Below are 23,773 nucleotides of genomic sequence, written 5' to 3'. Positions count from 1 at the left end.
CCCGCAGGCACTCAGCGAGTAAGCCCAGTAGTGGGGGAGCTTGCAGATGGGAGCCGGTGTGATTGATTGGTCCAGGTAGTCTTACAACTAGAAGGGGAAGGGCTTCATCTGCCTGGTTACTAAAAGGCCAAGTTTGCTTACAAATAAATTGGCCTTGGCTTACATCTCTGTAAGCAGGCACCTGGTTAGGACTAGTGTGTTTTTCCTGCATGTAGAGATGAAAAAGTTCTGCCTATAAACTATGCCCACCACCTTCCGGAACTCTAGTGCCTTCACAGGGAACTCCTTGGTATTTTAACTAGGGTAGGGCACTTGCTTTGCAGACCAAATAGATGCATATTTTAGTTATCTCACTACGTGTGAAGCCTTCAGCAGGGAATCCTTTGTTGAAGTCAAGTCTCACTTGAAACAATTTTGCCTTTTATTTTTTAGACACTTAAAGAACCCTGTGATAGCCCAGAAGATCCAGAAGTTGATGGACGTGGGTCTCATCGCAATTCGGTGATGACTTGCTCGTCCCCTTCACCCTCCTGTGGAAGATGAGAGCTGGGATGGCGGCAATCCGTGCAAGAGCAGAGGGAGAGGGGGAGAAAGACGGCTTATCTTTATATTTATACATGCCTACGCCGAAGACACAGACTCATCCAGCTGCCGCCTCGGGCCCGCCCAGCACACGCATGGTCTCTTTTCTGCTGCCCTTGAGTTCGTGTCTCTTCCCCTGCCCTGGGTCACTGTCTCGGCTGCTCCCTCATAGTTGGTTATTTTTTATTTGGGGCAGTGGGCACACGTGGGGAGGGGAGGGTGTTCTTCCCTACCTAGCGTCCCAGCTGTCTTTACATTGTTACTCCACGTCCCTTTCTCCAATAAACAAGCCAGTCGGGCGTGGTTACATGTGGCTTTGAGTGACTGCCTGACTCCTAAAACTTGCTCGCTCGGGATGGATGGGGAGAGATGGGGAAACCTGGGATGCTTCTAGCTTGGATGTAAGGCCCCCTGGTCCCCTGGCTTGGCAAAGGGAGCCACTAGGTGGTGCTGTTACCCATTTGTCGTGGGGATCTTCAGTTACTGTTACCCAGGGTCAGCTCTATGTGGTGCCATGCTGTTAATTCTCTGTAATCAAACCATCTAGATTTCTGACATGGATCCAACTCAGTCAAAATGGATCAGAAGGGCACTGGACGCTGGTGGCTCACACCTGTAATCCTAGGCAGGAGGCTGAGATTTGAGGATTACGGTTCAAAGCCAGCCTGGGAAAGAAAAGTCCATGAGACTTCTCTCCAATAAACTTCCAAAAAACTAGAAGTAGAGCTGTGGTTCAAATGATAAGAGTGCCGACCTTAAACACACAAGCTCAGCAATAGTGCCCAGATCGTGAATTCAAGCCCTAGGATTCACACACACAAAGAATGGTTACTATGACTTGGGTGTGTAGGAGAGAGATCTTAAAATCTTCAGTTTCGCTTGGTGCCGTCTTGAGTGTTCAGCTTTGTGTCTGCAGTGAGCCTATCCCAAAGCCCTTGTGGCTGAGGAAGCTTGTGGGTAGTGCTGAGCTTCCGCCTTTGCTCCCACAGGGCCTGTCCCTGGCAAGCAAGATGCTGAGGCCAGCAGCAGGCTTTACTTCCTGCCACCCCAGGTTTACATAATTACTTTTCCCCTGGGGGCATAGCCTGGCCTCCACTAGGGACTGCCACTGCAACTTGCACCCCTGCACGCGGCCCAAGTTAACGTAGTGAGAAGATTGGATTTCTACTTAGCTATTGATAAACTGGCCTTGTTCTGAAGTTTGTGTCCTGGTGCAGGAAAGCTTTGGGCCACCCAGAAGTGGGAGGAACAGAAGGCTATGAAATGGTCGGGGGAGAATTTCAGCTCTGGGAAAAAAAATTGGGGTAGGAAAATTTTTAAACATTTTATAGGGGCCGGGAGTTTGGCCTAGTGGCCAAGTGCTTGTCGAGTAATGCACAAAGCCCTGGGTTCCATTCCTCATTACCACACACACAGAAAAAGCTGGAAATGATGTGCTGTGGCTCAAGTGGGAGAGCGCCGCCTTGAGAAATCTCAGGGACTGTGCTCAGGCCCTGAGTTCAAGCTCCAGAACTGGCAAAAAAAGAAAAACAAAAACCTGTCTCATAATCGTAGCTTCCTTAGTCTTGAGATGTGAGGATCGCTGTTCAAAGCCAACTGGAGCATCAAAGTCCATGAAACTTACCTCCATTTAATCACCAGAAAAGCAACTCGTGGCTGTGTGCTGCTCACTGAGCTACTCAGGAGGCTAAGATCTGAGGAACAGTTTGAAGCCATCACCACCACACCAGCCCCTCCCCCCAAAAAAAAGTGGAAGTAGAACACTAACCTTGAATGCCCAGGCCTTGAGTTAAAGCCCTAAGACCAGCAAACACACAAAAAAGCATGCAAACCCCCCAGTACTGACACAAATATACACAAAATGCCCCAAAAGCTAGTTTAATTCCCTTGGAAGGGTCTGGGGGGGTTGGGGGTGCTGATCAATAGGACAGCTGGGGTTTGAGCCGGTCTGACACAGTTCCAAAGGGACTGAAATCAGTCCATCCCCAGCTGGCAGCTGCTCTGAGTCCCAGGTCCTGACTGGATGTCCTGAGGCCCTGGGGGTAGGAGATGCTTCCTATGGAGGCAATCCATCCCTCACATTTGAATTGGGGACATCTTTGTGCTGTTGGATCTCTCACTTCCTGTGCACTGGGGTCAAGGGAGGGGGAGGCAAAGCCCTCCCTCTGCACTGGCAGAGCTTCCTGAACCCAGCACCAGCCCGCCCCCGGGGCGGGGCCGCTCCTCCCTACCCTGTGCGATAAGGACAGCTCGGGAGGAGTCGCTGAGAGCAGTGGACCAAGGCCAGGCCTGGTGGCCCTCCAACACCACCTGCAGCCCCTGCTCCTTGCAGGCAAGGTAAGCGCAAGCCAGGCATTAGGACTCCTTTCCTGGGCCCCCTGCAGCCCCAGCCCAGCCTGACTTCTCTCTGCGGGAGGTAGCCATTCTTCCCTTGGGCTTCTGTTAGCATCAGTGTTGAGGTGGTCCTGGACGGCACGCTCTGTGGGGAGTTCAGTGCACCCTGCTAGGGTGGCTCTGGGCAAAGCTGCTGACTGGATAATGCTTGCTTCCTGGGGTTGGGCTGAGCTTTGGCTTGGAGCAGGTGGGAGCAAGCTAGACAGCATGGTCTCCCAGGAGGCCTTCACAAGCACCCCCACGGGGAGGGTCTGTGGTTGGCTCCAGTTACTACGATGCCACTTTGTTCACAGGCTTGCTCTTTGCCAGCCACCTGCCCAGGCACCTTGGAGCTCCTGTTCAAACCACCAGGCTGCAGCCCCTGCCTCCTCCCTCCCAGCAGAAGCCGCCATGGCGGGGATGAAGACAGCCTCAGGGGACTACATCGACTCATCTTGGGAGCTACGGGTATTCGTGGGCGAGGAAGACCCTGAGTCCCAGTCAGTGACCCTCCGGGTCACGGGAGAATCACACATCGGAGGGGTGCTGCTGAAGATCGTGGAAGAGATCAGTAAGTCCACACTGCACATGGCGCTGTGACTAACGGGTAACCTGGGCACTTCCGGGCCACTGCTGCTATGCAGCTGACCGTACTGTGTCACAGTGACTCAGTCATCAACTTAATCATTCAGTTCCAAAAAAGACCTTTCCTCAACTTCCCCTCCCTCCCACTAGTGGTTCTGCTTCTGGTTCCCCAAAGAGCAGCCAGAACTCGCTCCTCCATCCACCCACTTGTACCGGCGAAAGAGGACCCCTTGCCAGGGTCAGCCAAGACCTGGGTCAGACTCCTGAGACCGAGGCGAAGGCTAGGGAGGCCTGAGGGATTGAGGTTTGCTCCCACACTTCCTCCTGGGCAAAGCCCACAGGCTGGTGACAGGCCTGGGGTAGGAAGGCCCTGCCCTGCCCCCACAGGAAGTTACAGCACCACGGCTGCCTGTGGTGTCACTGGTGGAGATACGGGAGCAGTGATAGGGGGGCTTCTCATCCTTTCCTGCCGCAGTGGAGGCTGCCACTTCCTGGGAGGATGGCAGGCATAATTTGATAGCGAGGGCCAGAAGGCAGGCCTGAAGAGTTTGGTCAAGCATTTAGGTCCTAGGGCAGAGAGTTTGGCCTAGTGGTAGAGCGCTTGCCTAGCATGCACAGAGATCCAGATTCAATTCCTTGGTACCACATACATAGAAAAAAGCCAGAAATGGTGCTGAGGCTCAAGTGGTAGAGCTCTAGCCTTGAGAAAGCCCAAGGACAGTGCTCAGGCCCTGAGCTCAAGCCCAGGACTGGAGAAAAAAAAAAAAAAAGAATTTGGGTCCTATGCTACACGTGGGAAGAAGCAGACTTCCTAAATGTAGCCAACCTATCATGACTACAGCCCAGGAGCAAAGGAGTCTGACTGGCTAAGTCTGTCCCTAAGCTATGTCCCTGCTCACACGGCAGAGGCCTAGAGCCCTGAAGAAGCTGTGAAAGTAGAAGTGGGGGCAGAGGGTGTCAGACCTGGGCTAAGCCAGGGCTCAGGGGCTTCAGGACTGATTGGTCCCTGGGCACCGCACATGGTTACACAGAGCCAGCTTCTACTACTCCATCTCTGGGGCGCCCCTCTTGGCAAGTCTCTGCAGCTTGAGATCCCTGCAGTTAGGAGAGCCTCCCCACCCTCCCACTTCCAGTCACTCCTAAGTACATTAGGTGTCCTGGTTCACCAGTTCAGTCTCTAGCACCTAGTGTATCACCAAGTGTCTCACCAGGACTACCAGTGTGTGTGTGTCAGGGCGGGGAGGGGGGAACACCCAAACAAGGACAGCTGCTTGGGCAACAAGGCCATGGAGACTGTACCACTTAAGATCAAGCCAGGCACCAATGGCTTATGCCTGTAATCCTAACTACTTAGGAAGTTGAGATCTGAGGATTGTAGTTCAAAGCCAGCCTACCCAGGAAAAGTCTGTGAGACTCAATCTTCAATTAAACAGCAAAAAGCCGGAAGTGGAGGTGTGATTCTAGGTAGAGTGCTAGCCTAGAGCAAAAAGAGCTAAGGCCCTGAATTCAAAACCCAGTACACACTCTCTCCCCGACACATACACACAATCCGAGGCCCAAAGAGGTGAAGTACCTTGCTCGATGTTACCCAGCTAGAAACTAGTCAATGTTTACAGTGCCTGCTGCTCCCTGCTGCACAAATCCCAGGCTCTGAGGAGGTACAGACATGCTCTCTCTCCTCAAGAGGCAGCTTCAGCCCAGACATTACTGGAGGACCAGAGTAGGTGCTAGGCGCAGGCAGTGTAAAGTGGGGCCACCAAGATTGGGTCACCAACATGCTGGGCTAAGGGGCTTTTCCAGGGAGTGATGGAAAGATGGAACCCAGAAGAACTATCAAGGTTCAGGTATCTACTGTCTCATGACACTGGGACGTGCTGTCTGGGTAGATAGGGGAGCAGGCTGGGCAGAGGTTAATGTGTACCCCCATTTCCCACTCTCTCCCAGATCGAAAGCGGGACTGGTCTGACCATGCCATTTGGTGGGAGCAGAAGAAACGATGGCTGCTCCAGACTCACTGGACACTGGACAAGTATGGAATCCTGGCTGATGCTCGACTCTTCTTTGGGCCACAACACAGGCCGGTCATCTTGCGGCTGCCCAACCGCTGTGCGCTGCGCCTCCGAGCCAGCTTCTCCAAGCCCCTCTTCCAGTCTGTAGCTGCCATCTGCCGCCTGCTCAGTGAGTAGCTGGGTGGGCCTGAGCCCCCCAGTGTCTGCCAGAACCAAGACCTGACCCTTCCTAGGCCTAGTCACTGTCCCTGGTCCTTATTGTCCTATTTTTCATCTTTGCCCAAAGGGGCAAGGCTATGAGCCTACCCCAAGGTGCTGAGGGGTGACACAGGGGGATCCCTCACAGGGCGGGACCTCAGGGGCCCTCACTGCCCTCAGGCATCCGGCACCCTGAGGAGCTGTCTCTGCTGCGGGCTCCTGAGAAGAAGGAGAAGAAGAAGAAGGAGAAGGAGCCAGAGGAAGCCATCTATGACTTGACCAAGGTCGTCCTGGCTGGGGGTGAGCATTACTGGGCCAAACTTGGGCTAGGTCTGAACCCCAAGCTGGGGACAGACCTGATTGCTCTCTACCTGCCTGCAGGTGTGGCACCTGCCTTGTATAGAGGCATGCCAGCTCACTTCTCAGACAGTGAGCAGACAGAGGCCTGCTACCACATGTTGAGCCGGCCACAGCCACCGCCAGACCCGCTCTTGCTCCAGCGCCTCCCCCGGTCTGGCTCCCTGGCTGACAAGACGCAGCTCCATAGCAGGTGGGAGGATCATCCCTGGCTCTCCTTGCATCCCCAGCTGGCTTCCAGGCCCTTCCTCCCTCCCCCACCCCACCACCACGACACTCACACTTGCCTGTGCACGGTTCAGATGGCTGGATTCCTCACGCTGCCTCATGCAGCAGGACATCAAGGCAGGAGACACACTCTGGCTGCGCTTCAAGTACTACAGCTTCTTTGACCTGGACCCTAAGGTAGGCGGGGGCTCTGGGAGATGCTGGATCTGAGGCTGCCTGACGAGCCCAGTGGCCAGGGATCCTGGGGTTTGAGGCTCAGGGGGGAAGGAAGCCTGTGGCCCAGGAAGGCTCCCTGAAGGGATAGCAACTGAATCTGAGGAGCAGTGGTGGTGAGGACTGGCAAAAAAAAAAAAAAAAGTGTCATGGACTTTGCTGCCTGGACTGTCTTCAAACCATGGTCCTCAGATCTCAGCCTCCTGAGTAGCTAGGATTACAGGTGTGAGCCACCAGCCCCTGGCTGGTGCTGGGGTGTGAACTCAGGGTCTAGGCACTGTCCCTGAGCTTCCTTTTTGTTTTTTGCTCAATGCTATCATTCTACCACTTGAGTCACAGCGTCACGTCTGGTTTTTTCTGTTTATGTGGTACTAAGGAATCAAACCCAGGGCTTCGTGCCTGCTAGGCAAGCACTCTACCACTAAGCTACATTCCCAGCCACCGTTCCCGCCCCCCCCCCACACTCTAACCCTTTTAATGATTTTGCTCTCCGTTTTGGGTGAGCCACAGGGCACACTTCTCTGGGTAACTGGGACCCCCTTTTTTCCCTTTACCTTCTATGTTCTTTCTCCCTGGATTCCTCTTCTATCTCCCTTCCCTCAAGTAGCCCATTGTCCCCTGTAGGGCTCTGTTCAACAGGCCACCTCCTCAGACAAGCCTTCCCTGACTGAGTCTCTTTTGTCACCATCAGACTTGTAGCTGAGGAACAGGGAGCTGCCCCAGGAAAGCCATTTTCTATTGAGTTTTGCCATGTGTATGAGCAAAGGGGAACCCACTGGTGCCTGCCTGGGCAGCCAGGGACTGGCAGGTGGGCCGGGTGGGGGTCATAGCCTGGATGTCTGGGCCGGATCATGTGACCAGCCTGGCCTCCCCTCCCCCCTGCCACTGGCTGTTGCAGACAGACCCCGTTCGGCTGACACAGCTGTACGAGCAAGCTCGCTGGGACTTGCTGCTGGAGGAGATTGACTGCACAGAGGAGGAGATGATGGTGTTTGCGGCGCTGCAGGTGTCTGGGTGTCCCAGGGGCTCTGGCAGGAAGAGCCTTGGGTGGGGGAGGCGAAGCCTAGGCTGGGGCACCATGATGGCTGGCTATTTGCACTCAGCATCCCCTCCCCAATCTCACCCCCCCAGTACCACGTCAACAAGCTGACCCAGAGTGGGGCTGTGGGGGAGCCAGCCAGCGCTGACTTGGGCTTGGATGACCTGGACGCGGCTCTGAGCAACCTGGAGGTGAAGCTAGAGGGGTCGGCCCCCACAGATGTGCTGGTGAGGAGACATTCCTGTCTGGGGTTTGGCTTGGGGTTCAAGATGGGGGCATTGTTTGACTCCACTCCTCCCCTAGGACAGCCTCACCACCATCCCAGAACTCAAAGACTATCTCCGAATCTTCCGGTAGGTCTGGAGGCCATGTGGAGGGTGAGGGAAGGAGGGAAGAGGAGATGGCGGTCCACACACCTGCCACGCCCCTCCCCTTCCAGGCCCCGGAAGCTGACCCTCAAGGGCTACCGCCAGCACTGGGTGGTGTTCAAAGAGACCACGCTGTCATACTACAAGAGTCGGGATGAGGCTCCAGGGGACCCCATTCAGCAGCTCAACCTCAAGGGTGAGAGGCCTGGACAGCCTGGGAACAAAGGCATCCCTCCCTGGTCCCCAGGTGTCTGGTGGGGCCAGCCCTCCCCCTCTTGTGTAGGAGACCACCGCCTCCTTCTCCCTGCAGGCTGTGAGGTGGTTCCCGAGGTCAACGTCTCTGGCCAGAAGTTCTGCATCAAACTCCTGGTCCCCTCACCTGAAGGCATGAGTGAGATCTACCTGCGGTGCCAGGATGTGAGGCTGGGGAGGGTGGGGCCCAGGGCCAGGGCCGGGGGCCCAGGGCCAGCCCCATGCCTCACTCTCCTCTCCTGCTCCAGGAGCAGCAGTATGCCCGCTGGATGGCTGGCTGCCGCCTGGCTGCCAAAGGCCGTACCATGGCCGACAGCAGCTATGCCAGTGAGGTGCAGGACATCCTCACGTTCCTCAACCTACAGCGAGCTGGTGGAGGCAGCCTCGGATCTGGCAACCACCCCCAGGGCTCTGACGCCTCAGCTGAGGGCCTCAACCCTCACGGTCTTGTGGCCCCTCGATTCCAGCGCAAGTTCAAGGCCAAGCAGGTACCAGAGGGGCTGCGGGCAGGAGGAATCACAGCCTTGACCCTGGATCTCCACAGAGCCTTCTGTAGGAGAGCACAGGCTCTCTTTTCCCTTCTACCGTGTCCCTCCCGTCGGAAGGAGGGTCACACGAGTGGGCACTGCCCTTCCTGGGGCTCAGTGTCCTGTCTTTTTGATGATGGGGCTGGGAAGGTTACCACCAGCTCCTCACCAGTGTGGCCTTGCAGTTGACACCACGGATCTTGGAAGCCCACCAGAATGTGGCCCAGCTGTCACTGACGGAGGCCCAGATGCGCTTCATCCAGGCCTGGCAGTCATTGCCCGACTTTGGCATCTCCTATGTCATGGTTAGGTATGATGGCAGCCCAGTCCCGCCTCACTAAGCCCGGTCCCTGCCCTCCCCGCTGCTTGTTGCTTTATGCTCACCTCCTAAGAGTGGGTCCTAACCAGAGGTCCCCTAACATCTCCCTCTCCCTATCCTCAGTGGGAATCCTGAGGCACACTGTCCCCTGCTCCCGTTCTGTACCCTACAACTAATACAAGAGACAAAGCAGCAAAGCCAGTGTGTGTCCCAGCTCTGCCTCCCCATCTGGGCCTCCCTGAGCTGTCCTGTGGGATGGACTGGTATAGGGAGGGCCCCTCATTACCCATCTACAAGGTAGGAGGGAGGCAGAGGATGAGGGTGACAAGAACCACACACATGCCCAATTATTACTTAAAGACATGGATGCCAGGCACAGTGGCTCACACCTGTAATCCTAGCTACTCAGGAGGCTGAGTTCTGAGGATCACAGTTCAAAACCAGCCTGGGCACAAAAGACTGAGAGACTCTTATCTCCAATTAACCACTAGAAAACTGGAAGTGGCTCTGTGGCTCAAAGGGTAGGGCAGTAGCCTTGAGCTGAAGAGCTCAGGGACAGAGGGACAGCACCCAGGCCCAGAGTTCAAGCCCCACAACCGACAAAAAAAAAAAAAAAAGCCAGATGTGGTGGCTCACGCCTGTAATGCTAGTTACTCAGGAGGCTGAGATCTGCGGATCAAGGTTCAAAGCCAGCCCAGGCACAAAATGATCAGAGACTCTTATCTCCAATTAACCTCTAGAAAATGGGTGTGGGGCTTGGCTCAAGGGTAAAGTGGTAGCCTTGAGCTGAAGAGCTTAGGAACAGGGCCCGGGCCAGGTTCAAGCCCCATGATCCACCAAAAAAAAAAAAAAAGATATGGACTACTTGTTGTTGTTGTTGTTTTGCCAGTCCTGGGCTTGAGCTCAGAGCCTGAGCACTGTCCTTGGACTTTCTCAAGGCTAGAGCTTTACCACTTAAGCTTAGGCACCATTTCCAGCTTTTTTCTATGTGCATGGTACCAAGGAATTGAACCCGGGTCTTCCTATATGCTAGGCAAGCACTCTACCACTAGGCCAAACTCCCAGCCCCATGGGCTACTTGTTAAATACTGTGAAATGCTTGTATAATGGTTTGTGTGGTTTTGGGCAGTACTGGTTGGTATTTGAACATAGGCCTCAGCCAGCTACTCAGGAGGCTGAGATCTGGAGACTGCATTGCATAGCCAGCCCAAGCAAGGAAGTCTGTGAGACTCCTATTTCCAATTAACCACCAAAAAGCCAGAAATGGAGTTATGGCTCAAAGTGACAGAGCACTAGCTTTGAGCACAAAAGTTCAGGGACAGTACCCAGACCCTGAGTTCAAGCCCTAGGACTGGCAAAAATAAAAGCAAACAAACCAATACAGGTCTCTAGGTAGCTAGGCAAGCATTCTACCCATTGTGTCATGTTCCCCTCCCCCCCTTTTTTTTGCCAGTCCTAGGGCTTGAACTCAGGGCCTCGACACTGTCTTTGAGCTTTCTCAAGGCTAATGTTCTACCACTTGAGCCACAGCACCGCCTCTGGCTTTCTCTGTGTATGTAGCACTGAGGAATTGAACCCAGGGCTTCATGCATGCTACGCGAGCACTCTACCACTAGGCCACACACCTAGTATCCCTCCCATCCCTTTCCCCCCAGTGATGGGACTTGAACTCTGGGCTTGAGCATTGCCTCTGAGCTCTTCAGCTGAAGGCTTTGAGCTGGCTGGCTGACTTTGAACCGCAACCTTCAGATCTCAGCCTCCTGAGTAGCTAGGATTACAGATGTGAGCCACTTCCTTTTTGCCTGGGCTCCCTGCCTCCACCTCCTCAGTAGCTGGCATGACAGACATGTACCACCATACCCAGCTCTCATAGTGATTCTTTCTGTAACCCCCATTTTCCAGGTGAGGGAAATGGCTTGCTTAGGGTGGCACAGCTGGGGAGCTGCAGAGCTGGGCGTGGACGGGCTCTGTCTCCCTCCTTATCCATGGTCCTAAAGTACTGTGACTGCTGTCTGGGTGGGCTGTGGTCCTCCCAGCTTGGACACCTCACTCACGCTGTTCCCTGTGGGGTCAGGTTCAAGGGCAGCAGGAAAGACGAGATCCTCGGCATTGCTAACAACCGACTGATCCGAATCGACTTGGCCGTGGGAGACGTGGTGAAGACCTGGCGCTTCAGCAACATGCGCCAGTGGAACGTCAACTGGGACATCCGGCAGGTGGGCCCAAGGGAGGGGATGGACAGGTCGGGCAGCTGGCCAGCCAGGCTCTACCAGGGCAGGGCAGAGCAGGGCTGCTCCGCTCCCTCATCTCACCTGCCCACCGGGCACTTGAATTGTCTGTCTGCAGGTGGCCATCGAGTTTGATGAACACATCAATGTGGCCTTCAGCTGTGTGTCAGCCAGCTGCCGCATCGTGCATGAATACATCGGGGGTTACATTTTCCTGTCCACCCGGGAGAGAGCCCGAGGGGAGGAGCTGGACGAGGACCTCTTCCTGCAGCTCACCGGGGGCCATGAGGCCTTGTAAGGATAGCCTGATTGCCCCTGCCCTGCTCACAACCTGCCATGCCCACACTCAGTGGGCCTCACTGCCCCCACCCCCAGACATGCGCCAAGCAGGACACCTTCATCTGCGGTCACTGGCAGAACACAGCACTGGCCAGGCTCCACTCCGCTGCAGTCTCCTAGCTAGGAAGGATGCAGAGGCCCTTTCCCCTTGTCTTCCCTCTCCAGAGGTCAAGGCCGACACCCACCAATCTCTCTGTATCCCTGAGCGCAGGAGTAGCTATAGGATGAAGAGTCTCAGTTTCAAAGTAGTTTTTTTTCCTTGTGACTTTTATAGATTTGTTTGTTTGGCAGTACTTGGATGGAACTCGGGGTCTTGTGCTTGCTAGGCAAGCTCTCCCCAGTCCTAGATTTTTTTTTTAATAATAAATATTTTATTGTTGGATCATCTTTCTTCCTCTGGGGCCGTGCTAGGGCCACTCTGACATTTTGTCTCTTTGTCATTGGCCAAGGAGAGACGCTTTCCTGGGATAGAAATAAGAGAACAGAGATGTGAGTCGAGCTGGGGGTGGGGGCTGGAGGAAAGGCTGAGAACAGAAGGGCACAGGCTTCGGGCACACGGGGGGAGGGGCAGAGGGCAGGGGTGGTTCTCACGGGTGGGGCGCAGCTGCAGAGCCTCCTTGAAGTACTTGGGGAGCAGGATGCCATCAGCGTTCCCTGGGGTCAGGATCACTCCATTGGCAGAGCGGAAGAAGGGGATTCCATCTGCAGACAGAGCTAGAGATGTGACTCACGTTCCCCACCTCGGGGGGTCGGGGGGAGATCTAGGTTGGTCCCTGCTGTGCCCACACTCACCTGCCAGGGCCAGTGGCCCATTGATGAACACAGCCACTTCGCAGGTGGAGCGCAAGCCTGCAGGCAGGGACAACTGGAGCTAGGGGCTGGAGGCCACAGTCAGCCCCCCTGGACAGAATGGGGCCCTAGGATGAGGGGACTGGGGGATGAGATGAGGTAGATGAAAGGATACTGACCACTGATGACACCAGGGTCCCCAGGCAGGCCCGATGCCAAGTGGATGTGCGTCCTTCCTTGACATGACAAGCCCTTAAGCAAGATGGATGGCCAGTGCTTCCAGAAGGTACCATGGACGAGCACCAAGGGAAGTGCCTGTGGTGTCTCTAGGGGCATCAGCTCCAACTCGGGTACCTGAAAAAAAAAGGTTGTATGAGCAGCAGTGGGATTCCCCAGGGCGGGCCGGGCCTCACCCGGCTCTCTACCTGGCCCCTTGGCACCCACCTGTAGGGAGTGACCCTGATTGGCCCGGATAAGGAGGCCAATGCTGGGATCTCCCTGCTGCAAGGCAAATCGCTGCTTCCCATTCGTCTCTACCACGCGCTTTATGTCCTCGGCTGAGAAGCCACGGAACTGAGGCAGCTGTAGGAGGTGGTCCAGGGGCACAAAGCCATCTGTGGGCACAGATATAGGAGCAGCCTTGCTTGAGCCTTGGCTCAAACCAAGGCTGGGCCTGGAGATCCCAAGGGCTTTTAGAACAACCCCCCTTCCTGGGTCTCCCTTTACTTAGTACATGAAAAGTGCGCTTAAAAGAGAGTCACACAGATAAAGGACTTAGCCAGGTATAATCACACCTATAATCCTAACTACTCTTTTTTTTTTTCTTTGCCAGTCCTGGGGCTTGAACTCGGGGACTGAGCAGTGTCCTTCAGCTTTCCTCAAGGCTAGCACTCTTCCACTTGATCCACAGCACCACTTCCAGCTTTTCTAGGTATGTGGTACTGAAGAATCAAACTCAGGTCTTCGTGCATGCTAGGCAAGCACTCTACCACTAGGCCAAACTCCCGGCCCAACTCTAGCGATGCTTTTATTTTTTTTGTGGGTCATTGGGCTTGAACTCGGTCTGGGTGCTGTCCCTGAGCTCTTCAGCTCAAGGGTAAGGCTACTGCCCTACCCTTGAGCCAAGCCCCATTTCCCATTTTCTAGAGACTAATTGGAGATAAGAGTCTCAAGTCCTTTTGTGCTGGGCTGGCTTTGAACCTTGATCCTCAGATCTCAGCCTCCTGAGTAGCTAGAATTACAGGCGTGAGCCACTGTGCCCGCCCAGCTTTCAATACTAGCTACTCTTAAGGCTGAGATCTGAAGATCTTGATTTAAAACGAGCCTGGAAGACAAATCTTAAGAGTTCCTTATCTCCAATTCACTGGCAAAAAGTGGGAACTGGGGGCGTGGCCTAGTGATAGAGTGCTTATCTAGCATGCACAAAGCCCTGGGTCCCCAATACCATATAAACAGAAAAAGCCAGAAGTGGTGCTGTGGCTCAAGTGGAAGAGCACTAGCCTTGAGAAAGCACAAGGACAGTGCCTAGGCCCTGAGTTCAAGCTCCAGGACGGGCAAAACAAAAAAGGCAAGAAGTGGGGGTATAGCTCAGGTAGTAGAGCATCAGCTTTGAGCAAGAGAGCTAAGGAAAAATAGAAGGCCCCAAGTACAAGTCACACTACCAGCACGCACACACCCCAAAAACAAAAACACAGGTAAAGGACTCAGTACCTGGTCTACAGGAAACACTCAGTAAATTGCTTTCACACCTCTCTCCCCAGCACCTACCTTTGGGATAGTCCTAAGCCACGTGGTTGGAAGGGATATCACCAGGCCTGGGCCAAATAGGGGCAGCTATCCCAGTGGACATGATGACCTAAGGCTCTGGGCCATCCCCTGCCCCCCCCCATCCTTTAGGCCTTCTTCCTAGACAGTAGAGGGAGCCATGATGGAGGGGACACAGACAGACTTACCAGCCCCCATGGGAAGCCCCAGCTTCAAGGCTCCATGGCGGAGGACATAGGACAGAGCCTTGGACAGTTGCACATCTCGGTTCTGAAAGAGTCCAGCAGATGGCCAGGTTTCCAAGGGGACCTTGCCCTGCTACCCACCCTGTGGTCTGCAGGATCAGAGGATCAGTATGATCCATTGGTCCCCCCTGAGCCACCAGGAAGCCAGGACGCTGAGTGCCCTCCCTTGTGCTCCCTCGAGTGGGCTGAGTGTGAAGGGAGGCGCACCTGTTCCCGGGATCTGGGGGCCTGTCGACCCCTGGGCCCTGCTGTTTCCTGTCTCTTCTCTCCAGAGACGCTCATGGCATGATCTGTGGGGAGACTGCTTTAAAGACCCCTCCCATGTCCCCACCCTGCCCAGGAAGTCACAAAGCTCAGGACAAGTGGAGGGGAGGGGGTACACAAAGCTGGCGACCCCTGCCCGAGGTCATCGTCAGCCTGGAGATCACGATGCCCTGGGCTCCTGGCTCCGCGCTCCGAACCTCGGCGGTGCAGGCCAGGCGGCCCGGGGAGGGGCGGCCCGCGCGCAGGCGGGGACGGCCGACAGGAACCGCGGCGCTGGAACTCAGACCAGCCCACCAGCCACCGCGGGCGGAGACCCGCCCCGGAACCCGAGCGGCTCGCCTCCGCCAGCCAATGAGAAGCCGCGGGAGAAAGAGGCGTGCACTTCCGTTCGGGAAGGGGCGGAGCTTGTTGGTCCCGAGGGCTGGTGAGGCTGCCGCTTCCGGGGACCTCGCGCCTTCCGGGTGGGAGGCAGGATTGCTGGGCCAGGGGCACACGATCGTCGGGGGAACCCAAGGCCCCTGTGCGGTTGGGAGGTTCCGGAGTCCCGTGCACCCCAGCTGGGCTCAGGGCTCTGGGAAATGATGGGACACTGACTGCCCAAAGGGTGGTCGTGGAGGCTCAGAGGGCTGGGATGCCAGTACCCTCAGGTCTGCGGCTGAGGGGACCCGCTGTGGGATCCAGGGGTAGCGATGCGTTCCCTGGGTGACAGCCTGTCTGTGTCCTCCCTAGATCTTCTCTACCCATATCATGGACCCCGAGGTGTCCCTGATGCTGCTCTGCCCTCCTGGGGGTCTGCCCCGGGAGCAAGTAGAGGTGGAGCTGAGCCCAGCATACGACCGTCGCTTCCTGCCAGGAGTGGACAAGACCATCACTGCCATCTGGGAAACTCGGCTACAGTCCCAACCCTGGCTCTTTGATGCCCCCAAGTTCCGTCTTCACTCTGCCACTCTGGCACCCATTGACTCACCAGGACCACAGCTACTCCTGCGCCTCGGTCTCACTTCCTACCGAGACTTCCTGGGCACCAACTGGGCCAGTTCAGCCTCCTGGCTGAGACAGCAGGGAGTGGCTGACTGGGGTGACAAGCAAGCCTATCTGGCAGACCCCCTGGGCGTGGGTGCTGCTCTGGCCACTGCTGATGAATTTTTGGTCCTCCTGCGCCGCTCTGGACAGGTGGCTGAAGCTCCGGGGCGGGTGGACGTGCCTGGTGGGCATCCTGAGCCTCAGGTGAGATGCCAGCATGGGTACAAAAGCACAAAGTCTGACACACCTGTGGGGAACTGAGGCTCTAAGCCCAACTTTGAAGGGCTCATCCCTTAAGCCTGGTATTTCTCTAAATCTGCTTAGGACACCCCTGCAACTGTCCCCTGCTGCAGTGCCCTTCTGGAGGAGTGTCCCATGAGCAGGTGCTAGCTGAGCTGAGAGGGGTCCCTGCAGGACTGCCACCGCTGCTATGTGGGGACTAGACTCTCAGTGCCATCTTGTAGGCCTGGCTACATGCTCAACCTACAACAGACCTACGGGAAGCTAGGAAATAGTGGGGATGGAAGAGAGCAGAAGACAATGATGCTTTACCCTGCCCATCTACCCCAGGCCCTTCAGAACCAGAAAAAGGGAAGTGACAGGGTGGGAAGAGGGGGAAGGCAGAGGCTGAGCCTGACTTCTCTCAGGTCCTGTGCCCTGGTGAAGCCCCCCAGCATAAGATCCTTCCTGGGGAGCTGGTGGTACGTGAGCTCTTCTCCAGTGTGCTGCAGGAGATCTGTGATGAGGTGAGTTGAAGGGAGGCTGGTGTAGCCTGGTGGATAGAACTTGCTAGAATTTCACAGGCCTTGGGCTGGGATGTAGCTCAGTGGGTTTGATCCCCATGACCTAGAAAAGGAAAAAATATATACAGTTAAAAAAAGAATTACAGCTAGGTGCAGTGGCTCATGCCTGTAATCTAGCTACAAAGATCTCAGGAGGCTAAGATCTTTGGATTGTGGTTCAATGCCAGCCCAAAGCGAGCCTGGGCACTAAAGACTTTTTAAGATCTTTGGATTGTGGTTCAGTGCCAACCCAAAGCCAGCCTGAGCACTAAAGACTTTTATCTCCCGTTAATCAACCACTAGAAAACCAGAAGTGGGGCTGTGGCTCAAGGAGTGGGACAGTAGCCTTGAGCTGAAGAGCTCAAGGAGAGCACCCAGGCCCAGAGTTCCAGCCCCATAACCAACAAAAAAAAAAAGCTACGTCTTTTTTTTTTTTCCTTCTTTTTTTTTTTTTTTTTTTTTTTTGGTGGGTCTTGGGGCTGGAACTCTGGATCTCTACAGCTCAAGGCTACCACCCTACCTCTGGGCCTGGGTGTTGTCCCTGAGCTCTTTGACTCTAGGCTACCACCCTACCCCTCAAGCCACAGCCCCACTTCCCCTTTTCTAGTGATTAATTGGAGATTCTAGTCTTACAGACTTTAGTGCCTGGGCTGGCTTTTTGTGTGTGTGTGGGGGGGGGGGGCTTGAACTGGTCTGAGGGCCATCCTTGAGCTCTTCAGCTCAAGACTACCGCCCAACCCCTGAGCTGGGGCATTGTCCCAGAGCTCAACTCTAGACTACAGCCCTACCCTTGAGCCTAGCTCCACTTCCCGTTTTCTGAAGGTTAATTGGAGATAAGAGTCTCAGGTCCTTTTGTGCCCTGTTGGCTTTGAACGCTGATCCTCAGATCTCAGCCTTCTGATTAGCTAGGATTACAGGTGTGAGCCACAGTACCTGCCCAGGCTGGCTTTGAACCAAGATCCTATTGTCAGATCTCAGCCTCCTGAGTTGCTAGGATAATAGCCAACTTGCATGGCTATTATTTTTGGTCAGTATTGGGGCTTGAGCATGGTCCTTCTTGGTTCTTTTCAAGGCTAGAGCTCTACCACTTGAGCCACAGCACCACTTTCAGCTTTTTCTATATTTGTGCACGCTAGGCAAGCACTCTACCACTAGGCCAAACTCCCAACCTCCACAAGTCTTAAACTGGTCAGAAGGTCTGCAGAGTCTGGGTGTTACTGAGGAAAAAACTTGGAATTTAACCCTCACTTCCCTGGTCTGTGTGTGTGTGTGTGTGTGTGTGTGTGTGTGTGTGTACACGCCAGTACTATGGCTTGAAATCAGGGCCTGGTTGCTATTCCTTGGCATTTTTTCATTCAAGATTGGCCATACCTCCACTTCTAGTTTTTTTTGGTGGTTAACTGGAGGTACCCAGGCTCATGCCTATAATCCTAGCCATTCAGGAAGCTGAGATCTGAGAATCTCACTTCAAGGCCAACCTAGGCAGGAAAGTCCAGATTATTATTATTTTTCCATATATAATAGAAGGGTTACATTATATTCACAAGATAGGAGGTGCATAACCAGATTATTTTGTTGTTGTTGTGGGTCATGGAGCCTGAACAGCCTGAACCTGTCCCTGAGCTCTTCAGCTCAAGGCTACAGCTTTACCCTTGAACCAAGCCGCACTTCCTATTTTCTAGAGGCTAATTGGAGATAAGAGTCTCAGGTCCTGTTGTATCTGAGCTGGCTTTGAACCTTGATCCTCAGATCTCAGCCTTCTGTGTAGCTCTGATTGCAGGCATGGACCAACCCTGGCTCAGGAGATTCTTATCTCCAGTTAACCACCAGAAAACTGGAAATGGCAATTGGCTCAAAGTGGTAGAACACTAGTCTTGAGCAAAAATGTTCAGGGACAGTGCCTAGGTCCTGAGTTCAAGTGTCATGACCAGCAGAGGGGAAAAAAAAGCCTCTTGAACTCTCCTTGGGCTGCTTCAAACCTCAGTGCTCCAATTGTAGCCTCCAGCAGCTAGGATTACAAGCAAGAGTCACCAGTGCCTAGCTTTGGGTTTTCCTCTGGACAGTGGAAATAGACATAAATATGTTGCCTTTCCCAAGATTATTGAAAGAAGAGTAAATGGGAGACAGTCACTACATCAGCTTCCCTTGGGTGAAGAGATTTCTCTGTGCTGTTTTCCCATCTGTAAAATGGACATTCCTAAGGCATTCTGTGACACTGGTCCTTAAACTGCAGAATGTCATAGTGCTGTAAAGTGTGACAGGCTGTTCTCCGTTGAGGAGGGCAGTCATGTGGTGAGTGGCACCGACAAGTGGAATCCCCCTTGCCCCAGGTGAACCTGCCACTGCTCACGCTGAGCCAGCCCCTTCTCTTGGGCATTGCCAGAAATGAGACCAGCGCCGGCCGGGCCAGTGCAGAGTTCTTTGTCCAGTGAGTAGGCTCTGGGTTGACAGGATGCTGGGGAGCCGGGAGGATGAAGAGCAGGGCTGAGGAAGCTGGGATTCCTTAGGGATCCTGCAAGGGTTGACTGCTACCAACCCTCTGCCCCCCCCAACCCTCCTATCCTTGTTCAGGTGCAGCCTCACTTCTGAGGAGGTGAGGAGCTACTACCTGAGTGGGGGACCTGAGGCCCACGAGTCTGCAGGAATCATCTTTGTGGAGATGCAGGTACTGGGAAGCAAACTCGGGCGCCAAGGTTGAGGTCTGCAGGGAAGTCTGGTGATGTGTGTGGTGGGGATGGACTAGCTGGGAGGAACTTCAGGCACAGGTGTAGGTGTAGGCTCAAGCTGGGGCGTGACCTCAAGGCCTGGACGCTGCCCTTTGGCTTTGTGTCTCAAAGCTACTGCACTTCGCCCTGACTGGCTTTGAACCTTGATCCTCAGCCTCCTGAATAGCTGGGGTTACAGGCCGGGCAGTTGAGTTCCCTGTAGACTCCGGTACAGGTACAAAGAAATTCTGGGCACAGCCCTAGTGGGAGTCAGGGCTGGAAGCCCGTGAGTCTCACTGTCTTCCCGCAGAGGGTGCAGCGATTGCAAGAGACGGAGCTGTGGACTGAGCTCTGCTCCTCCGCCAAGGGCGCCATCCTCCTCTACAACCAGGTCCACGGAAGGCCTGCCTGACACCCTGCCCCCCTCCAGGACCTGTCCCCACAGCTCTGAGGACAATAAAGCACTTTATTCTCCGACCCTGTTGGTGTCCGCTGTTTCTGCGGAGGCAGGCTGCTGGGGGAGCTCTGGGTGTGTGGAGGAGACAGAGAGGGGGAGACCAGACCCTAAGAGGATTCCTGGAAGCCCTGGGAAAGGCACCTCGCCTCCGTCGGCGGAGCTCAGCGGACGCGGGGCGGGCTCTTGACCGCGTCCGCGTGGCCCCGCCCCGAAGGGGCGTGGTCTTCACGTACTTCTAAGCCAATGGGAGCGGGAGGGCGGGGCCTGCGTGGGCCTAGGAAATGGCGACGACCTCGGAATCCGTGAGTGGGGCGGGGCGGGGCTTGGTTCTGGCTCCTCCTTCGCCCCCCCAAAAGCAGGGGTGGGGAGGGGGTCTCGGGGCCCCGCCGGTACGGAGGGGAGGCCCCGGGCGCCTGGGTCTGGTTCACGAGGGCCCTGTGAAAAGCGGCCACCCCTGGGTCACACCGCTGTCCGGAGCCTCGGGTCCGGCCCGGCCGGGTCTCCGGGTGCCCCGGGTCTCCGGGTGCCCCGGGTGCCCCTCTCAGCGGCCTCCTCTCCCCAGCTGCCCGCCCGCCGCCATGCTGTCCTTGTGGCCCCTGCTGCCCCTGCGCCTGTGCCGGCCGGCACCCGGCCGCCCTCCCACCCGGGCCCTCGCAGCGGCCGCCGGGCAGCGGTGAGTGCAGCGCCCGGCAGAGGCCGCGCCAGGCGGGGCCCCCGCCCAGCCCCTGCTCCGCTCTCCCGGCCTCTCTTGGGTAACACTCGGAGATGACCCCAAGGACAGACTGTGGACTCGGGTGGAAAGTCTGATCCGGAGACCCCGGCAAGGTTGGCCTCCAGGCTCAAGGGATTTGCCTGCCTCAGTCTCCCTACTAGCTGAAACGACAAGCACCAGCACCGCACCTGGCCTGGGAATCTGCTGCGTTTATGTATTTATTTATTATATTGGGGCTCGAACTCCGGGCCTGGGCACCGCCCCTGGGACACTTTTTGCACAAGGCTAGTGCCCTGCCACTTGAGCCACAGTGCCAAGGAATCACCCCTAGGGCTCTGTTGTATATGCTAGGTGAGCGCTCTACCACTAGACTCTACTCCTGGGCCCCTTCCTTTTTGTTCTTTTGCACTATGAGTTGGACTTGTCACATATGCCTCTGGGCTATACCCCAAATTCAGGAAAACTGCCCCCCCCTTTATTTTTTCCAGGGCCTGAGCACTGTCCTTGGGATTTCTCAAGGCTATCACTCTACCACTTGAGCCACAGTATCACCTCCAGCCTTTTCTGTGTATGTGGTACTGAGGAATTGAACCCAGGACTTCCTGCATGCTTGGCAAGCACTCTACCACTAGGCCAAACTCCTGGCCCGGTCCTTTTTTTTTTTTTTTTTGGCAGTCCTGGGCTTGGTCTCAGGGCCTGAGCACTGTCCTTGGACTTTCTCAAGGCTAGAGCTCTACCACTTGAGCCTCAGCACCATTTCGGGCTTTTTTCTATATATGTGGTACCGAGGAATCGAACGCAGGTCTTCGTGCATGCTAGGCAAGCACTTTAACCACTAAGCCAAACTCCCGGCCCTGGCCCAGCCCTTTTAAACAGGCTTTTCTTGTGAAAGGGGAAAGGGTCTGAGGACTACACTTTGAGTTCTGATCTGAATCAGTACTGAGATCCCTCCAAAGGGAAGGGTGATCTGGGGCCACATCTGTCTTGGGACTAAGAGCCTCTCCTGAGCATCCAGTGTTGGAAGGTAGGGTCTGGGGAGGTTGAACAAGCAGGGCAGGGGTGCTGCTATGGGTTCCCTCAACGCCTGCTGGTTTGGGCCTGTCTCCATAGGTCTGGTCCCAGTAACTATTATGAGCTGTTGGGAGTGGATCCTGGTGCCAGTGCTGAGGAAGTTAAAAGAGCTTTCTTCACCAAGTCCAAGGAGGTACTAGTGCCCCCAAGGTGGGGAGGGAAGAAGCAGAAATCTGAGTCTGATGGGGAGCAGCCCAAGTCCCCTGTGTCCCTGTCAGGTGCCACATCCTTTCCTTCAGTGTACATGAGAACAGCAAAGGAGGAAGGGGTTTCTCTCTGTCTCTCCACCTTTTTCTTTTTCTTTTGTGCTGGTACTCAACACAGAACTCAGAGCCTGGGTATTTATCCTTAGCTCTTTTTGCTCGAGGCTTGCACTCTGTCACTTAAGCCACACCTCTCCTCCAGCTTTTTTTTGTGTGGTTAATTGGAGATAAGAGACTCTTGGACTTTCCTGTCTGTGCTGGCTTTGAACTTCAATCCTCGGATCTCAGCCTCCTGAGTAGCTATGATTACAGATGAAAGCCACCAGCAAGCACCCAGCTTTGGGCTTGGTTTTCTTGACCTACTCTTTTTATCTGTTCTTGAAAAACATATACCAGGGCATATGGAGAGAGCAGAGGACTGGGTGGGTGAGCCAGAATGGAAGGGGAGTGGGCAGATATGTGTTTCTGGCCTCCTGGAGTGGAATGAGCAGGCCTGAGAGTGAGGGTCACTACCCAAGTAGGACTTTGGGGATAATGTGAGCCCTTGTGGGTAGACATCATCCCAGATGGGTTCTGGAAAGACATGGAGAAGGAGATAAGAGAACTCCTGTCCTACCTCAGTTACACCCAGACCGAGATCCCGGGAACCCTACCCTGCACAGCCGTTTTGTGGAACTAAACGAAGCATACCGTGTGCTTAGCCGAGAGCAGAGCCGTCACAGCTACGACCAGCAGCTTAGATCGGCCTCAACATCTCCAGGAACCACAGCCCATTCCACATCTCCCCACCACACACACAGGTACAGGGGTCCTGTTCCACTGCCCTGTTGACCAAGTCTTCTGGGAGGAGAGCTTCAGCTCCATGGTGCCCTTCCTTTTGCCTTCCAGTAGCTCCTGGGCACCCCCCAATGAGCAATACTGGGCCCAGTTTCACCATGTGAGGCCACAGGGGCCTGAGGCGAGGCAGCAGCAGTACAAAAACAATCAGCAGGTGATGGGGTACTGCCTCCTGCTCATGCTGGCGGGCATGGGCCTGCACTACATTGCCTTCAGGTGAGCACTGTTCTCCGTGAGGAGATGGACAGAGAGGGTAGGAGAGTGGGTGACACAAGTGATCTCCATGGCCTGCATGCTTATGCCTTCCAAGATAAGAATTATGTGAAACGGAGCCTTTGGGGAAGACTTAGACAAGTGTGCTGCCCTCAAAAACCAAAACAAAACCCCAGAAAGATCATTTCCAGGTTTTTTTTCTGCCAGGAGAGCGGGAACCAGGTCCCAGTGGGTCACATCTGTAGTTAGCTACTGAGGGTCCCCGTTCAAAGCCAATTCTTTCTTTTCTTTTTTGGCTAGTCACAGGGCTTGGACCCGGGGCCTGGGCACTGTCTTTTGCTCAAGGCTAATCCTAGCTCAGTAATGCTGATATTAGCTGCACAGCCCTTCCAAGTCTCAGGTTTGGGCATCCCATGTCCAGAACTGCTCACCACCCTCAAGCAGGCCAGCAAGGCCTCGGGGCTCCCTTCCCACCGACCACAGACGTGGTCAGGCTAAGGTCCCCACAGATGAGAAGCTGAGACTCCATCCAGATGGTGGAGTCCTGGGCTCAGCTGCACCCGCTCTGCAGGAAGTTGGAGCAAGTGCACCGGAATTTCATGGACGAGAAGGATCGGATCATCACGGCCATCTACAACGACACGCGGGCCAGGGCCAGGTCTGTGTCATCCGCGCTGTCCCGGCTCCCCGTCCTGCCCTGCCCTGCCCCCTCCTCCTCCTCCTGCCCCTCCTTCTTCTGCTCCTGCTCCTGCTCCTCCTCCTCCTCCTCCTGCTCCGGCCCTGTCTTGACCTCCCACATGCTCTCTTCCAGGGCCAAAAGAGCCCTGCTCCGCCAGGAGCGGCTGCAGAGGCCCCAGCCGCCGGCGCCCCCCGGGCCCGCGCCAGCCCCGGCCCCGGACATCAGGCCCCGGGGCCCCGGCTCCTGAGGGCTTCGCCGCGGGGGCCGCCTCCACGCCGCCGGCCGGGACTGCGCCTCCCCGCCCCGCCCGCAATAAAGCCGATTTCCCAGACTCGCGCGTGGCGCCCTCCTTCGGGAACCGAGGGCCCCGGGCGGGACGCGTCCCCCTCCCCCGCGGCGGGGCGGGGCCGGG

The 23,773-nt window shown here is 55.5% G+C and overlaps 4 protein-coding genes across 10 annotated transcripts; 3 read left to right on the top strand and 1 right to left on the bottom strand.

The window, feature by feature from the left end:
• The first annotated feature begins 2,832 nt into the window (after positions 1-2,832).
• On the top strand, positions 2,833-12,004 carry Fermt3 (FERM domain containing kindlin 3). The gene is made up of 15 exons (XM_090327629.1): positions 2,833-2,919; positions 3,270-3,526; positions 5,485-5,718; positions 5,928-6,047; positions 6,129-6,297; positions 6,407-6,509; positions 7,444-7,551; positions 7,677-7,811; positions 7,888-7,937; positions 8,024-8,148; positions 8,263-8,369; positions 8,453-8,692; positions 8,917-9,041; positions 11,125-11,266; positions 11,397-12,004. Exons 2-15 carry the CDS (start codon positions 3,367-3,369, stop codon positions 11,574-11,576), a joined length of 1,998 nt encoding a protein of 665 aa, XP_090183755.1. The 5' UTR covers positions 2,833-2,919; positions 3,270-3,366; the 3' UTR covers positions 11,577-12,004.
• Trpt1 (tRNA phosphotransferase 1) lies at positions 11,993-14,965 on the bottom strand. Its single transcript, XM_090327628.1, has 7 exons — positions 14,623-14,965; positions 14,359-14,440; positions 12,851-13,020; positions 12,586-12,760; positions 12,410-12,466; positions 12,209-12,319; positions 11,993-12,079 (listed from the first exon to the last, which is right to left on the bottom strand). The coding sequence occupies exons 1-7, from the start codon at positions 14,695-14,697 to the stop codon at positions 12,000-12,002; spliced, it is 750 nt and encodes a 249-aa protein (XP_090183754.1). The 5' UTR covers positions 14,698-14,965; the 3' UTR covers positions 11,993-11,999.
• A 101-nt stretch (positions 14,966-15,066) lies between these two features.
• Positions 15,067-19,666, top strand: Nudt22 (nudix hydrolase 22). Of its 5 annotated transcripts, none has more exons than XM_090327624.1 (6): positions 15,067-15,103; positions 15,409-15,906; positions 16,350-16,448; positions 18,815-18,912; positions 19,056-19,149; positions 19,500-19,666. In XM_090327624.1, exons 2-6 carry the CDS (start codon positions 15,427-15,429, stop codon positions 19,599-19,601), a joined length of 873 nt encoding a protein of 290 aa, XP_090183750.1. In that variant the 5' UTR covers positions 15,067-15,103; positions 15,409-15,426; the 3' UTR covers positions 19,602-19,666. The 5 variants fall into 5 exon arrangements, with proteins under 5 accessions (XP_090183750.1, XP_090183748.1, XP_090183749.1 ...); XM_090327622.1 differs by lacking the exon at positions 15,067-15,103 and adding an exon at positions 15,114-15,326; XM_090327623.1 differs by lacking the exon at positions 15,067-15,103 and adding an exon at positions 15,117-15,212.
• Positions 19,667-19,889: 223 nt separating this feature from the next.
• On the top strand, positions 19,890-23,686 carry Dnajc4 (DnaJ heat shock protein family (Hsp40) member C4). Of its 3 annotated transcripts, none has more exons than XM_090327630.1 (7): positions 19,890-19,948; positions 20,209-20,319; positions 21,469-21,562; positions 22,254-22,432; positions 22,521-22,685; positions 23,254-23,340; positions 23,494-23,686. In XM_090327630.1, exons 1-7 carry the CDS (start codon positions 19,890-19,892, stop codon positions 23,606-23,608), a joined length of 810 nt encoding a protein of 269 aa, XP_090183756.1. In that variant the 3' UTR covers positions 23,609-23,686. The 3 variants fall into 3 exon arrangements, with proteins under 3 accessions (XP_090183756.1, XP_090183757.1, XP_090183758.1); XM_090327631.1 differs by having other exon boundaries at positions 19,908-19,948; positions 22,524-22,685; XM_090327632.1 differs by lacking the exons at positions 19,890-19,948; positions 20,209-20,319; positions 21,469-21,562 and adding an exon at positions 21,918-22,054.
• The last annotated feature ends 87 nt before the right edge of the window (positions 23,687-23,773 follow it).

This window comes from Megascapheus bottae, unplaced genomic scaffold, assembly GCF_031878675.1.
Source record: "Megascapheus bottae isolate mThoBot1 unplaced genomic scaffold, mThoBot2.hap1 HAP1_SCAFFOLD_528, whole genome shotgun sequence".
Lineage (NCBI taxonomy): Eukaryota > Metazoa > Chordata > Mammalia > Rodentia > Geomyidae > Megascapheus > Megascapheus bottae.
Note: the sequence above shows the minus strand (reverse complement) of the source record. Positions and strands in the feature narration are given on the sequence as shown.

Bases quoted from the DNA above. Each gene is read 5' to 3' on its own strand.
- Dnajc4 (XM_090327630.1), top strand. From the start codon at position 19,890: ATGGGAGCGGGAGGGCGGGGCCTGCGTGGGCCTAGGAAATGGCGACGA. The intron at 19,949-20,208 runs GTGAGTGGGGCG...TCCTCTCCCCAG, and splicing joins TGGCGACGACCTCGGAATCC to CTGCCCGCCCGCCGCCATGC. The intron at 20,320-21,468 runs GTGAGTGCAGCG...CTGTCTCCATAG, and splicing joins GCAGCGGCCGCCGGGCAGCG to GTCTGGTCCCAGTAACTATT.
- Trpt1 (XM_090327628.1), bottom strand. From the start codon at position 14,697: ATGAGCGTCTCTGGAGAGAAGAGACAGGAAACAGCAGGGCCCAGGGGT. The intron at 12,761-12,850 runs GTGGGTGCCAAG...TTTTTTTTTCAG, and splicing joins ATCAGGGTCACTCCCTACAG to GTACCCGAGTTGGAGCTGAT. The intron at 12,080-12,208 runs GTGAGAACCACC...TTTCTATCCCAG, and splicing joins TCTGCAGCTGCGCCCCACCC to GAAAGCGTCTCTCCTTGGCC.
- Fermt3 (XM_090327629.1), top strand. From the start codon at position 3,367: ATGGCGGGGATGAAGACAGCCTCAGGGGACTACATCGACTCATCTTGG. The intron at 8,693-8,916 runs GTACCAGAGGGG...GTGGCCTTGCAG, and splicing joins GCAAGTTCAAGGCCAAGCAG to TTGACACCACGGATCTTGGA. The intron at 11,267-11,396 runs GTGGGCCCAAGG...GTCTGTCTGCAG, and splicing joins TCAACTGGGACATCCGGCAG to GTGGCCATCGAGTTTGATGA.
- Nudt22 (XM_090327624.1), top strand. From the start codon at position 15,427: ATGGACCCCGAGGTGTCCCTGATGCTGCTCTGCCCTCCTGGGGGTCTG. The intron at 18,913-19,055 runs GTGAGTAGGCTC...ATCCTTGTTCAG, and splicing joins AGTGCAGAGTTCTTTGTCCA to GTGCAGCCTCACTTCTGAGG. The intron at 19,150-19,499 runs GTACTGGGAAGC...GTCTTCCCGCAG, and splicing joins TCATCTTTGTGGAGATGCAG to AGGGTGCAGCGATTGCAAGA.